Raw genomic sequence first — 15,370 nt, 5'->3', positions numbered from 1 at the left:
TGGGAAGGCAGAAGATGGCCCCCCTGCCACCCACCTGGGAGACCCGGATGGAGTTCCTGGCTCCTGGCTTCAGCCCAGCCCGGGGCCATCGTGGGTATCTGGGTAATGAACCAGCAGATGGAAGATCCTCTCCCACCCCTTCGCGCTGCAGGAAGGATAAATTGCACAGGTGAAGACCCCTGCCCCTGCCCTCAAAGACGAGGAACGTGGGTATCACTTGCAAATAGGTAACCCAGGGAGCAGGTGAAAGTGTTTAACCACCAAAGTGGGCGGAGACATTGAGCAGTCAGAAAGGACAAGGTCACGGCACTGGAGCAGGGATGGGGTGAGCCGGGTGTCACCTGTCAGGGGTTGCATGTCGGGCCTCCGGGGGAGTTCTGGGAGCTCAGGCAGTGGCTGTGTGAGGACCTGGGCGCAGGCAGGGGACGTCCCAGAGTCCGCCCTGGTCCACGTTGTTTGAAGGCTCGACAGTGAGGCGCATCCCGACTCGACGCTCTGAGAAGGGCGCGCGTCACCTCCATGTTCCTGCCAGAGGTGTGCGACCTGGATCTGATCACGGAGAACCCCCAGCAAACCCTGGCTCAGGGAAACTTGACAAGATAACCGATTAGTCCTCTCCAAGAATGCCAGGGTCCATCTCTATATCTACTCCTTACCCACCCAGCCATCCATGGATTTCCTCTATCAATCATCTAGCATTTTTGTACCTAATATCTATCTATCTATCTATCTATCTATCTCCAATTATTTTCCAATCTAGCACAAATGTGAAAATGGCGTCCCCTATGGGCACCGGTTCAAGTCCCGGCTGCTCCACTTCCGATCCAGCTCCATGCTAATGAGCCTGCGAAAGCAGCAGAAGATGGCCCAAGTGCTTGGGCCCCTGCACCCACGTGGGAGACCTGGAGGACACTCCTGGCTCCTGCCTTTGGCCAGGGGGCCGTTGTGGCCATTTGGGGAGTGAACCAACGGATCGACGACCTCTCTCTGTCTCTCCCTCTTGCTCTAACTCTGCCATTCAAGTGAATAAATAAATCTTAAAGGAAAGGGAGATGACGTCTGTGCTGAGACCTGCAGGGGACCCGAAGGCGCCGTGCGGGTCACTCAGGAGGAGCACCTGTCTGCATTCCCACGGCAGGCTCCTAGTGCGCAGACCTGGGTGTGGGGAGCAGCTCGGGCTGCCTGCCCAGCTTTGACTTTGCCAGGTGACCTGCCCCACAGCAGAAGGACGTCGGGAGGCAACTATCTTATCAGATCCACTCACACCTGCCCCTGGAGACACACCCAGCCTGTGAGGCCCGGCACAAGGAGCCAGGACCCCACCAGCCCGCCCACTTGTGGGAACTGGGGTGCCAGGAGGCCTGGCCGAGGAGCCCAGGACTCCACCAGCGGGAACTGGGGGGAACCCCAGTCCTCCTGGGCACTTGAGCACTTGTTTTCCACGCTGGCCAGGCCGGGCTGGGGCCAGGCTGGCTGTAGCTGGATGCACAGACGACCCCTGGGACCCTCCCAGAGTCTTTCAGCCTCAGTTTCCCCTCTGCACCACAGAGATGCCCATGTTGCCTTCACGGGGGTTTGCTGCCGGGGCCGTGAGGCCATATCCGTGCAGACCCTGGCCCATCTCTGCTGTAGGCTTTCACTGTGAAGTCCAGGTGTTTTCATGGGGGTGGGGAATAACCATATCAGAGCCAGGGCCCCAGGAGGCCTGTCCCTGATGCTCTGGCGTCACAACCTCACCCTGTCGGTGCCTCTGTGCCCTCATCTGTAAGGTGGGACTAACAAGGCTCGACTTTACGCAGAGCCACGTGAGGGGTGAAAGAAGTCTCTCGAGTGTGGCCCACGGAGCTGACGGGGCCCCTGCAAGGACTCACAAACTGTCAGAGCCTCCGCGGGGGGACCCTCGGGGTCTGGGCCAGACACCTGCTAGGGGGCCTGGAAGCACATGGAGGGCAGCCGGCTTCCTGACTCTGTGCTGGCCTCGCTTAGGGCCCCTCTGTGCCTCAGTTTCCCCACCTCCAAGGGCTGTTGTAAGGTTACAGAAGTTAATACACGAAAGCCCTTAGCATCGCACGCGGCGCACCACGAGCCCCGTATGTTTGCTCTTCTGGTTACGCAGACAATCCCAGAGGCTCCCTGATCTGAGTGGCAGCTTGAGAGGGGCCCCAGGCAGGTTGGGGCAGCCTGGGGTGTGGGGGGTGGGGAAAACCTGAGCCGCCCAGACCTGGAGGTCACCCCAAGGAGCCCCGCAATCAGCCGCGATCAGGCCAGCCCTGCTCCACCCCTGCCCTCCCTATATCAGGGCTGCTCCAGACCCCAGCACCGGCCAGGCCAAGGAGGGCAGCGCAGCGAGCAGCAGCCATGGGCAAAGCTGTGAGTGGGCCCCGGGGGGCAGGGGCTACAGGGTGGAGGCGGGGGCTGCTCCAGCGGCCTCTGATGCCTCCCCGACACCGCCCCGTCCCCAGGACAACTACGAGCTGTACTCGGTGGAGCTGGGGCCTGGCCCTGGTGGGGACATGGCAGCCAAGATGAGCAAGAAGAAAAAGGCGGGGGGTGGAGGAGGCAAGAGGAAAGAGAAACTGGAGAACATGAAGAAGGAAATGGAGATTGTGAGTGTGGGGCTGGGCACCAGGCGGGGCTGGGGGCCGGGGCTGGGCTGGGCTGGGGGCTGGGCAGGGGCCAGGGCTGGGCACCAGGCAGGGGATGGGGCGGGGGCTGGGCAGGGGCCGGGGCTGGGCACCAGGCAGGAGAAAGGGGCGGGGGCTGGGCTGAGACAGGGGCTGGGCACCAGGCAGGGGACAGGGACTGGGCTGGGCTGGGGTCCAGGCTGGGCACCAGGCAGGGGGTGGGGGCAGGGGCCCGAGAGAGCCAAGAGCAAGTGCCCTGCCCCCCACCACACAGAACGACCACCAGCTGTCAGTGGCAGAGCTGGAGCAGAAATACCAGACCAGCGCCACCAAGGTGAGCTGGGGTGAGGAGGGTGGGGGGGAAGAGGGGACCCGTGAGTGAGGAAGGGGCACCTGCAGAGAGCCAGGGCCAGAGAGAGAGATGGCAGAGAAGAGGGGCAATGGGGGGAGGGAGCACGGGGCAGGGATGAGGAGGAGCGAGACAGCCGGGGCAGGGGTTGGGGGGGGCACAGAGACAGGGGCTACCCCCCGCTGCAGGCCGAATGGGGACAGGAGAGCCCTCCAGTCCCTGCCCCACCCCTGCCCTCTCTGCCAGGGTCTGTCTGCGCGCCTGGCGGCCGAGCTGCTGCTGCGGGATGGGCCCAATGCCCTGAGGCCGCCACGAGGCACCCCGGAATACGTGAAGTTTGCGCGGCAGCTGGCCGGAGGGCTGCAGTGTCTCATGTGGGTGGCGGCTGCCATCTGCCTCATCGCCTTTGCCATCCAGGCCAGTGAGGGCGACCTCACCACCGACGACAATGTGAGTGGTGGGTGCAGGGGGCTGGTGGCCAGAGGACGCTAAGCGTGGGACTCCAGAGCATGGGGGAAACAGACACAGAAATGCAAGGCGTGGATCCTGGAGGAGGGCGGGCCCTGGGAAACAGGACAGACCTAAGGACACGGGACCCAGGGACAGTGAGTCTGGGTCTTGGGTGTGGGGATACAAAGACGTGGAAGTGCAGTGTGTAAGATAAGGGACTTGGGGACCATGAGGATCTAGGACCCACCAAGGACATGGGCACAGGTGACATTGGGACTCAGCCATGGGACTCCACGGCGAGGGACACAAGGGATACAAGACCTAGGACACTGTACCTGGAGAACATAAGACAGAGAAGAAATAGAGATGTGGACAAGGGGACATTGGATACATGAAGGGGCCAGAGCAAGGGACTTGGGGACCTGGGACGTGTGACACAGGACTTGGGCTTGAAAAGTTACAGGTGACATCAGAGAAGTACATGGACATAGGGAACGTGCAACATGGGGACACCAACCGTGGGGGACAGAGACTATGAAGAACAAAAACACGTGGCACTAGGGACAAGGACAGGTGGGCACAGGAGACACGAGGGAGCCACTAAGTGTGGAACTGAGCCACAGGGACGACAGGCGTGGCGACAGGAGCAGACCCAGGCAGTGCGCCAGGGGTCACAGGAACACGGCCGACACGGAGACGAGGGGCGGGGCTCAAGTCACAGGTTACGGGGACGTGGGGGCTTAGTGTACAGGAGCCAGAGACCATTATGGGATTGATGTGCAGGGGCGCAGATGCAGGGCAGGGAAGTATGGGCCATGAAGAACGCGGGACAATGCCCACGGGCCACGGGGACTGGTGCCTGCGGCTCCCTCGTGGAGTGGGGGAAAACCACGGCGGAGACCCCAGAAGCACCAGGGGACCAGGGAGCAGGCGAGGAGCCTCAGCCCCCGGCACGCCCCCCCCCTCCTCTGCCTGCAGCTGTACCTGGCCCTGGCCCTCATCGCCGTGGTGGTGGTCACCGGCTGTTTCGGCTACTATCAGGAGTTCAAGAGCACCAACATCATCGCCAGCTTCAAGAACCTTGTGCCTCAGGTGGGGTCTCTGCCCCCCCCCCGGGGGGGGTGCTCTTGAGACCCCAAACCCTGGCAGGCTCCTGGGTTCTCTTGGTGGCCCCACCTTGGGGGGCCTGCACCTCTCCCCTATGGGTCCTTAACGCTCCCTTGTCCCTCGCCTTCCCAAATGCCCATAACCCTCAGCGGCTTCAGCCCCTGCCCCCTCTGCACAGCAAGCCACGGTGATCCGAGATGGGGACAAGTTCCAGATCAACGCGGATCAGCTGGTGGTGGGCGACCTGGTGGAGATGAAGGGCGGCGACCGCGTGCCCGCCGACATCCGCATCTTGGCGGCCCAGGGCTGCAAAGTGGACAACTCGTCGCTGACCGGGGAGTCGGAGCCGCAGACGCGCTCGCCCGAGTGCACTCACGAGAGCCCGCTGGAGACCCGCAACATCGCCTTCTTCTCCACCATGTGCCTGGAGGGTCTGTGTGGCCCCCGCCCAGCCCCCCACCCCCACCCCGCCCTCTTCTGCTGCGTTCTGGGACTCCACCTCCCCACCCCGCCTCTCTCTCTCTCCCCCTCGCTGTCACTACCCTCACCCCAGGTTACCCTGCCCCCCCTGCCTTCCGGAAGATCCACACGCATGCGCCTGCCGCTGGCCACGGCCCTGACGCACCCTCTCGGCCCCACGGCAGGCACAGCGCAGGGCCTGGTGGTCAACACGGGGGATCGCACCATCATCGGGCGCATCGCCTCCCTGGCGTCGGGAGTGGAGAACGAGAAGACGCCCATCGCCATTGAGATAGAACACTTTGTGGACATCATCGCCGGCCTGGCCATCCTCTTCGGCGCCACCTTTTTTGTAGTGGCCATGTGCATTGGCTACACCTTCCTGCGGGCCATGGTCTTCTTCATGGCCATTGTGGTAGCCTATGTGCCCGAGGGGCTGCTGGCCACCGTCACGGTGAGTGTGGGTGTTGGGGGGGCGGTGCAGGAACCTACCCGTCCACCCTCCTGCCATCCACCTGTTCAGCACGCGCTGGGGCACAGGCAGGGACCGTGGGTGCAGGAATTCATGCTACACACACAGTTCTGGGGTTGAGGGATTCCCGCTGCTGGCGGAGGTGGGAAGCGAGGGTGGGCCCTAGGCTGCCTCTCCCGCCCCTCCCCCAGGTCTGCCTGTCCCTGACAGCCAAGCGGCTGGCCAGTAAGAACTGCGTGGTCAAGAACCTGGAGGCAGTGGAGACTCTGGGCTCCACGTCGGTGATCTGCTCCGACAAGACGGGGACCCTCACGCAGAACCGCATGACTGTGTCGCACCTGTGGTTTGACAACCACATCCACACGGCAGACACCACGGAAGACCAGTCAGGTGGGGGCGGGCCGGGGCTGGGCAGCAGCGGCCGGCGCGGGAGGCCTGAAGGGGGCCGGGGTCGGTCCCCGGGCTCCCAGGAGAACGCTGCGTCCCGGCGACTGGGGAGGGGTCGGTCCGTCCGGTTCTGGCCCGGGCCAGCCCCTGGCTCTGTCTCCAGGGCAGACGTTTGACCAGTCCTCCGAGACGTGGCGGGCGCTGTGCCGCGTGCTCACGCTGTGCAACCGCGCGGCTTTCAAGTCCGGCCAGGACGCGGTGCCCGTGCCCAAGGTGAGCGCCTGGGGACGCCGGGGCACCGCGAGAGCGCGGGGCAGCCGCACTCGGCCCTGACTGCGCTCCCCACGCCCCTCCCAGCGCATCGTGATCGGAGACGCGTCCGAGACGGCGCTGCTCAAGTTCTCGGAGCTGACGCTGGGCAACGCTATGGGCTACCGCGACCGCTTCCCCAAAGTCTGCGAGATCCCCTTCAACTCCACCAACAAGTTCCAGGTGCGCGGCCCGGCCACGCCAGCCCCGCCCAATCCGGGGTGGGCCTGCGGCGGGGCCCCCGCCCCGCTCTCAGCCCCCTACCCCTCCATAGCCAAACCCAGCCCCCTCTCGCGTCCGGCGCTCGGTCCCCGCTCGCCGGCGCCCAGGCCACGCCCACCGCAGAGCTCCGCCCACAGTCGCGCCCCCTACCCGCCCGCAGCTGTCCATCCACACCCTGGAGGACCCGCGGGACCCGCGGCACCTGCTGGTGATGAAGGGCGCCCCCGAGCGCGTGCTGGAGCGCTGCAGCTCCATCCTCATCAAGGGCCAGGAGCTGCCGCTGGACGAGCAGTGGCGGGAGGCCTTCCAGACGGCCTACCTCAGCCTGGGGGGCCTGGGCGAACGCGTGCTCGGTGAGGCTCCTCTCGGCGGGCCCCCCGTGGGAGGGTGGCGCTCGGACCCTGCCAGGCCCCGCCGGCCCTGGCCTTGCGCCTCCCCACTGCCCACAGCTGGTCTGCCCCGGCCTGCACGTTCACCTGGGGTGCTGCCCCTCGGTCCTGAGCCGTGGCCAGCCCCAGCTCCTACCCTCTGTGCTCACGGGCACCCGCCCCGTCCTCAGTGGACACCCGCTCGGTTCCCCAGCCCTTGCGTCTCCCTCTTGACCCCGAGTCCTTGCCCTGACCTCTGTTCGCCCCCAGTTTTTGTCCTGACCTCTTAAGCGTCCTGCACCCTGGCCTTGAACCCGGGAGGCACCGTCCAACCTGCCCCGGTTTGCACATCTGCAACTCGGCGGTGGTTGTGAGATGCCTCCCGCGCCGGGCTGGGCATCCGTGGGTGCTGGGGCCAGGGGCGTGGTTATACCACTCATCTCCAGCCCTCCCCTCTGCCCGCCCCCGCCCACCCCCCTCTGGCCAGGCTTTTGCCACCTCTACCTCAGCGAGAAGGACTACCCGCCCGGCTATGCCTTCGACGTGGAGGCCATGAACTTCCCAAGCAGCGGCCTCTGCTTCGCGGGGCTCGTGTCCATGATTGACCCGCCACGGGCCACTGTCCCTGACGCTGTGCTCAAGTGCCGCACAGCTGGCATCCGGGTATGCCCCTGGAGGTGTCCAGGCGTGGGGGAGGATGGCCGGCATCTGGGTGTGCCCCTGGAGGTGTCCAGGCGTGGGGAGGACGGCCGGCGTCCGGGGATGCCCCTGGAAGTGTCCAGGTGTGGGTGAGGATGGCGCGTGGCCGTGCTAGGTGATAAGGAACTCTATGACACGAACCCACCCAAAACAACTTGCCTGAACCAAAACAAACCAGGCCGTGATATGGAAAAGTTCTGGGGAACACAGCTTCAGGCACAGCTGGATCCAGGAGCTCAGTGCCGTTAGGAATTTGCCTTTTCTCTCTGCTCGCTTTATTCCCAAGTGGTTCCTCTATTGGATGGACAAAGACGACATTCCCCAGCCCCTGCCTCCAGCTCTAGCTTATAGCTCCCGCCTTTCCCGCCAGATTGGGTCACATGTTCATCCTTGATGGCTGGGGGATGGGATGGATGTCTTTGGCTGGGTCTGGCCTTACCTGTCCGGTCTTGGCCAGGGACCTCACTTAAGCAACAGCCTGCGGGAGAGTGGCGGCTCCCCAGTGACAAGCCAGGAGGAGCCAAGGCTGGGCAGGCAGTGCCCACGCCCTTCCTGTGGTCTCCGGGGTCCAAGCCTTTGCCCTCTCCCCCTTGTCTGTTTCTCCCATAGTTGAGGCTCTGTCCCACGCCAGGGCCTTGGCACTGGCTGTCCTTGTGCTGGACACACTCCTCGTGTTTCCATGAGGCCAACTCGCCCCCCCTGGCTGAGGCCTCTGATGGAGCACCCCCTTCCCGACGCGCCCTCCCCTGCCCACACAGCTTGCTCTGCCACGCTGAACCCCCTCCCCTCCTCCCAACGCACTTGGTACCTCCTTTCCTCATTGTCTACTTCCTGTCTCCCTCGCCGAATATGGGCTCCTGCAGGACCTGGGTTTTTGTCTGTTTTGTCTCTGCTTTATCCCTGGGCACGTAGCAGAGGATCAGACCAGGCTGAAGAAACGAGCCAGGGTGCCCTGGGTGACTGCGCTGACCCGAGGGGGTCACAGGGCTGCTGGTCCCCTCACAGGTGATCATGGTGACAGGCGACCACCCCATCACGGCCAAGGCCATCGCGGCCAGCGTGGGCATCATCTCGGAAGGCAGTGAGACGGTGGAGGACATTGCTGCCCGTCTCCGTGTGCCCGTGGACCAGGTCAACCGGAAGTAAGCGCCCCTCCGCCCTCCCGTCGGGCCCGGCCCGCACCCCAGGCAGGCAGAGGCCCCAGTGAGGCCCTCCTCCCTCCCCCCTCTGCCAGGGACGCCCGCGCCTGCGTGATCAACGGCATGCAGCTCAAGGACATGGACCCCTCGGAGCTGGTGGAGGCGCTGCGCACCCACCCCGAGATGGTGTTCGCCCGCACCAGCCCCCAGCAGAAGCTGGTGATTGTGGAGAGCTGTCAGCGGCTGGTGAGACCCCCGCCGGCGGGCCTGCCCCGGGGGCCTGGGCCGGGCCTCTCGCTGACCACTCAGCCACCGCCTGCAGGGTGCGATCGTGGCCGTGACCGGGGACGGCGTGAACGACTCCCCGGCCCTGAAGAAGGCAGACATTGGTGTAGCCATGGGCATCGCCGGCTCGGACGCTGCCAAAAACGCGGCCGACATGATCCTGCTGGACGACAACTTCGCCTCCATCGTGACGGGGGTGGAGCAGGGTGAGGGGCCGCGGCCGGCAGGGGGCGCAGGGGGCGGGCCTGGGCTGCGCGGGGGCTGAGGCGCCGGCTGTGCCCCCTCCCCGCAGGGCGACTGATCTTTGACAACCTGAAGAAGTCCATCGCGTACACGCTGACCAAGAACATCCCCGAGCTGACGCCCTACCTCATCTACATCACCGTCAGCGTGCCCCTGCCCCTGGGCTGCATCACCATCCTCTTCATAGAACTCTGCACCGACATTGTGAGCCCCCAGGGCCCCCAGGGAGCACCTCAGACCACACCCAGGGCCACACAGGCACATAGGACAGCAGCCAGCCAGAGCCAACACACAGGTGGGAGGGCAGGACAGACGCAGGGAGTGACACCTGGCCAAGCTTGGGTCACCCACAGACGTTCCTCCTCGGAGGGACTCACGGAGGACGGAGGGAGAGGAGCCCCGGATGCAGCCAGAGACACGGCCACACTTCCATACTTAATTCTGTTCTCGTTATTATCCACCCCCATTTTGTGGATGAGCTCACTGAGGCACAGACAGGCTGAGTGTCTCGCCGCAGGACATCCAGCTGGGCACAGCTGGGATGGGAGCCCAGCGTCTAGGCGCTTGCTTAGCGCACGGCTGTCACTCTGTGGGCTCAGACAGCTCGGGGGTGGGGAGCAGCCACAGTGGGGCACGGACACAGAGGTGGGGAGCGACACAAAGAGACATAAAATCAGATACAGTCCCAGAGAAAGGGACAAGGAAACAGGGTGAGGGACAGGAAGAGAGGCCAAGACCATCATATCCGAGAGACTGGAGTATCAAAATACAGGGACCATGGAGGAGGAGGAGAGTCAGGGAGACAGAGATGGGGTGGGAAGGAGAAGGATGGGAGGAGAGACGGATTGATACAGAGATCAACAGATGACCAGGAAGAGCAAGGAGGAAGCCACACACAACGACACGAGGTAAAGGCACACGTTCTTGAGATGGACAGTGGGACACATGTGACAGCCACCCCAGCACACCCACAGGAGCCAACTGCACCAGGCTGTCCATGGGGGCCCTGCTCCCCGCCCCCCACTGGGGGGCTGGGGAGGACCCCTGGCAATACTGAGCCCTGGTTCTTTCCAGTTCCCGTCCGTGTCCTTGGCGTATGAGAAGGCTGAGAGTGACATCATGCACCTGCGCCCACGGAACCCAAAGCGTGACCGCTTGGTCAACGAGCCCCTGGCTGCCTACTCCTACTTCCAGATTGGTGAGTGCCGCGGGCCGGTCGGCTCAGTGCCTTGGGGTCCTAGCTTGCTCTTCATCTTGGCGTCTGCATGTGAGCTCCTGTCCACAAGTCCCCAGCCCTTGTCTGGCTCTGGGTCACTGGGTGACAGCTCCTGTGTCCCTGTCACTCCCGGTGTCTCCCTGGCTCCCTCCAGGTGCCATCCAGTCCTTTGCGGGCTTCACTGACTACTTCACGGCCATGGCCCAAGAGGGCTGGTTCCCGCTGCTGTGTGTGGGGCTGCGGCCACAGTGGGAGGACCACCACCTCCAGGACCTGCAGGACAGCTATGGCCAGGAGTGGGTGAGCCCCTGTCTGCTCCGCCATCCACCCTCTGCCCCCACAGCACCCTTCTCCCCGTGCCACGCCCTTGAGTGTGACTCGAACTCACGCCTCCACGTGTGAGCAATCCAGACACCAGGCTGCAAATCTGGGGGCAGGGGCTCTTCCCACCCCATCACTAGCTCCAGACTGCTGCTTCCGACGGTCACAGCTGCAGCAGGTGACACAGGCTCGGGGTGGAGCCAGCCCGATCTTGTTATTTTCTATTTATGTATTTGAAAGGCAGAGTTAGAGAGAGAAAGAGACAGACGAGAGCGAGCTCTTCCATCTGCTGATTCACTCCCCAAATGGCTGCAAAGGCTGGAGCTGGGCCAGTCTAGATCCAGGAGCCTTGAAATCCATCTGGGTCTCCCACATGGGTGCAGGGGTCCAAGCAGTTGGGCCATTCTCTGCTGATTTCCCAGGTGCATTAGCAGGGAGCTAGATTGGAAGTGGAGCAGCCGGGACTTGAACCTGTGCCACAGTGCTGGCCCCACATCCTGTTACTTTCGCAGCATTGCCCACACCTTGTATGTGTGGCCCACTCTGAGCAAGGTTTGCAGCACACCAAAGCTGTGGCTGGCATAGGTGCTGCTTGCCCTGGAGAGTGGCGACAGCATGCGTGGAGCCAGGCTCCCCAGATCCCCTGGGGGCGGTGCTGTCCCTTGCAAGTTCTGTGGCTCCCAGCGAGTGCTTTGCCCCTCTGTGTCTCAGCTCCCTCACCTGTGAGGTGGGACGGGCAGTAGCATCCACCCCAGTGGTGCTGTTTGCTCCCCTGCCAGCAGCACCTGTGGCATCTGGGGACTGGTGTGACAGGCACCCTTCCAGCCCCTCCCAGGGTTCTGAGTGCGCAGAGCCAGCACTGCTGCTCGACCCCCTAGGGCTACTGGGAGTGAGAGCTCCGGAAATGCATTGCTGGAGGAATGGGCTGGCCACCTGGCCTGCTGCCCTCACTTCTGCCATCTGCCGGGCACCCAGTGTCACTGCACCTCCCAAGTCCTGTCTCAGGACTCCCTTCTTTCGGGTGCCTGGGAAATTCGACATCCGGCCTTTTAGATAAAAGCGCTCTGACCCAGGCCTACCGTTGGCCCGGGACTGTCCTCCCTGCCCTGCTACACTGTTTCTGGGCCCCACGCTCTGGTCCTGCAAACCTGGCCGCTCCTGCACACATCTGCTCCCATGCCCTGTCCGCCCCGGCCTCTGATGTGGGAGAGGGAGCGCTGACCGTAGAGGCCCCTGCCCGGCCTCAGGCTGCTTTTCTCCCCCCGCCGGCCACGGGCCCACAGACGTTCGGGCAGCGCCTATACCAGCAGTACACCTGCTACACCGTGTTCTTCATCAGCATCGAGATGTGCCAGATCGCTGACGTCCTCATCCGCAAGACGCGGCGCCTCTCTGCCTTCCAGCAGGGCTTCTTCAGGTGGCTGTGGTGGCCCCTTCCCTCCCCTGGCCCCCAGTGCCCACTACATCCTGAACGGGGCCCACGACAGCCGGCCCAGGCCAGCAGGGGAAGCCGAGGTGCCAGGGCAGCAACACTTCCCCTGTGGCCCTTCCGTGTCCCATCAACGGAAGGCTGCAGCTGGCAGGCCCGTGTCAACTGCGGGGCAGGCACAGGCCACCCGTCAGAGCCCTAGAAGTCCCCAGCTGCCACCCAGCTCCTAACGGCTGAGCTCCGGTCTGAGCCTGCCTCCCGTCCCCACCATGCCCTTGCAGGAACAGGATCCTGGTGATCGCCATCGTGTTCCAGGTGTGCATCGGCTGCTTCCTGTGCTACTGCCCCGGCATGCCCAACATCTTCAACTTCATGCCCATTCGGTGAGGGCTGCGCAGGGGTAAGGAGGGATGAACATGGGGGCACGGGCCAGGGGACAGCCCTCACCGTGCTGCCCCCGCTGTGCCTCCAGGTTCCAGTGGTGGTTGGTCCCCATGCCCTTTGGGCTCCTCATCTTTGTCTACGATGAGATCCGGAAGCTTGGCGTTCGCTGTTGCCCAGGCAGTAAGTGTGGACGCTGGACCCCGGGAGGGTGGGGGCTGAGATGTCCCCAGAGCAGCTGCCCTTACCTTGAATCCTCAACACTTGACCTCCAAGCCCTTGCCCCTCCATGTCCAACCACCACTGTCTGTGACCCCTGACCCCTCACCCCGAGGACTGAGGCCCCTTTCTCCCTCTCCCCCAGGCTGGTGGGACCAGGAACTCTACTATTAAAGGCACAGCTGTCTTCAGGCCATGCTGGCACCTGCCTCAGCCACGTGGGGGGCCGGGCTCGTGGCACCCTCTGGACGCTCCCAGCACGAGGACAATCCCGAGTGCCGGTGCCACGCCCTGGAGCAGCAGTCCCTGGGTGCAGGCCTCAGAGGTGCTGGCGGCAGCTCCTCCTGTGTACCCTTCAGGGACTCCAGGCTGGGCAGGAGGGCCGCCGGGGGGCTCTGGGGAAAACCCTCGTGTTCGCATGACCGCAATAAACCAGCTCCCACTGACTGCGCTGTCATTACGGCCAGGTGGCGTCTTTGATCTCTCACACTCGTACACCACGGGGACTGCTCGTGCAGGCTGTCAGGGCCTGCTGCACGGCCTGGCAGGCAGTAGGTCCGCAGTGAACCGCCCCAGGGAGACGGGCTTCCCCGTCTTTGCTGAGGTTACGGCATTAAACCGGCAGGGATGCGCCCACAGGGCGCTCAGAGCAGGGGCCTTGGACCGCTCCTGGGCCCTGCCCAGCACCCCTGGGCTTCCTCCGTTCTCAGCACTTCTCCCCCAGGAACCTCCTCCACCCAAAGGGGACAAAATCTTTTCAGGGTGGGTGGGGGCGGCACTGTGGCACAGCGGTCAGGGTGGTTGCTGCCTGCAGTGCCAGCATCCTACAAGGGCTCTGGCTTGTGTCCCGGTTGCTCTGTCTGATCCAGCTCCCTGCTACGGCCCAAGTGCTTGGGCCCCTGCACCCAAACGGGAAACCAGGAAGAAGCTCCTGGCTCCTGGCTCCGGTCTGGCCTGACGCGGCTGTTGCAGCCATGTGGGGAGTGAGCCAGCAGATGGAGGATCTCTCTCCCTCTGGAACGGACTCCAAATAAATTAAAAACAAAACAAAACCTTTTCCACACCGAGCCCCCCACCCCCACCCCCGATTGCTTGCTCTGTTCCTTTGCCTGCCCACCTCCCGAGCACCCTTCCTCGCGCTATGCGCACCTGGGAAGCACCCCCCCCCCCCATATTTCAGGCCACTCTTGCCCAGCCCCCTTGGCCTGCCTCTATCTCCCTCCCAGACACGCTTCTCCTCTCCTCACTGTAGCTCCCGGTGCCTGGCTGCCTTGTCTGCGTCAATGGCCGCATCTGTCTCCAGCCTCCCCCGCACGTCCAAGTCCCCACCCTGACCTCGGCGTCACTGCCCCATCGGCACTGCTCCTTCTCCCTGGGAAATGCGCTGAGCTCTCAAGGAGCTCCTAAGCCGCGCGTGCCTGCACGCCACCCCAGACTCCTCTCCCACTCTGCGGGGCTGGCCACGCCCACCGCCTCGCTCCTCTCCAGCCTCCTCCAGCTCTGCTCTGGCACAGCCCTGGCCTCCTCCACGGAGGAGCCCCGTGATCCCACCGCCCCGGTCAACACCCATCAGCCCTCACGACTGTGATCCGGCCCTGCCAACTGCCGCAGCCTCACGAGCCCCTGGTCCTGAGGTTGGCCTCTGCTCTGACCTCAGGACCTTGACACTTCCTTCGGTCTTGCCACACTAGCCTCAGATCCTTCAGCTGCAGCCCACCTGCCCCCAGGCCGGGCAGTTTCTCTGGGTCCCTATAAACTGTCCCACCACCTCCTGGAACACAGATCCCTAGCTCACTGCAGGGCCACTGCTGCCCTCGTCACCTGTCGCAGATGTGGACCCTGCCGCCCCAGATCTCTGTGGCCCACACTCCCACCACCTCACCTAAACCACTCGTCTCTCCCTGGGCCCCACGGAAGCAGGGACTCAACTTTCTCCTGTCCCTTACTGAGACACAGGTGGGCCGTGGCTGGAGAACGTGACCCCACTGCGTAGCCACCAGATGGGCTTCCGGGGGCACACACCTGCTACTTCCTTTCCACGCCGCGGCCCGATGACCACAATCAGTCCCAGCCCCCAAGACGCGCGTGGACCCCGTCTTTGCTTAGGGCAGTGAGCAGCGAGGGGCTGGTGGCGCCCACGTGGTCTGAGGACGAGGCTCCGTGGCAGAATGGCGCGGGCTGTCCTTGTGCTTTGCCGGGCCCAAGGGTAGATATGGGACAGACAGGCTGGAGGGAACGGCTGCCTGCTGGGGACGCTGCAGCCAGGCGCCCCTGTGAGTGGGCAGGAGTGGCGTCCAGGCGCAGCTGAAGCACAACGCCCTCAGGGAGAGGGAGGGACGGAGGGAACGGGGCAGGGGACAGGTGCCACTGGACCGGAAGGTGGCTCCGGAAGTGCGCGGGGCAGGTTCAAGGACTCGTTCTCGGCTGGCTGCAGCTACTCCAGCTGAGAAGGCTTGGGCCAGGACTTAACGTGGGGGCCGCGGAACCGAGTCAGAGCCCAAGGAGCTCAGAACCCCAAGTCTACGCCCCACCCCCCGGCCTTGTGGCTTCCATGACGCTGGGCAGTCATCGCAGGGGGGTCAGGGACGAAGCCAGAGGTCAAGCGGCTGCCCGGTCTGCTGCTCACTCAGGAGCCACAAACAGCAGTGGGCACGGGTCACCAGGAGACGGGTCTCAGGGGACCCCTGGCTC

The 15,370-nt window shown here is 64.1% G+C and overlaps 1 protein-coding gene across 1 annotated transcript; it reads left to right on the top strand.

Annotated features, from left to right (window-relative positions):
• Positions 1 to 2,327: 2,327 nt before the first annotated feature.
• Positions 2,328 to 13,125, top strand: ATP4A (ATPase H+/K+ transporting subunit alpha; the record flags this gene model as incomplete). The annotated part of the gene is given in 22 exon segments (NM_001101701.1): positions 2,328 to 2,370; positions 2,463 to 2,606; positions 2,899 to 2,958; positions 3,220 to 3,423; positions 4,402 to 4,515; positions 4,709 to 4,961; positions 5,175 to 5,443; positions 5,653 to 5,851; positions 6,012 to 6,121; positions 6,206 to 6,340; positions 6,540 to 6,732; positions 7,235 to 7,410; positions 8,452 to 8,588; positions 8,681 to 8,831; positions 8,908 to 9,076; positions 9,163 to 9,317; positions 10,188 to 10,311; positions 10,484 to 10,629; positions 11,934 to 12,067; positions 12,361 to 12,462; positions 12,552 to 12,643; positions 12,825 to 13,125. Coding segments are annotated over 22 exon segments (3,108 nt in total). The 3' UTR covers positions 12,854 to 13,125.
• Between the last annotated feature and the right edge of the window lie 2,245 nt (positions 13,126 to 15,370).

This window comes from Oryctolagus cuniculus, chromosome 18 (genome assembly GCF_051225735.1).
Source record: "Oryctolagus cuniculus isolate XC-2025 breed Fujian yellow rabbit chromosome 18, ASM5122573v1, whole genome shotgun sequence".
Taxonomy (NCBI): Eukaryota; Metazoa; Chordata; class Mammalia; order Lagomorpha; family Leporidae; genus Oryctolagus; species Oryctolagus cuniculus.
The sequence above is the reverse complement of the archived record's forward strand: the minus strand, read 5'-3'. Positions and strand labels throughout refer to the sequence as shown.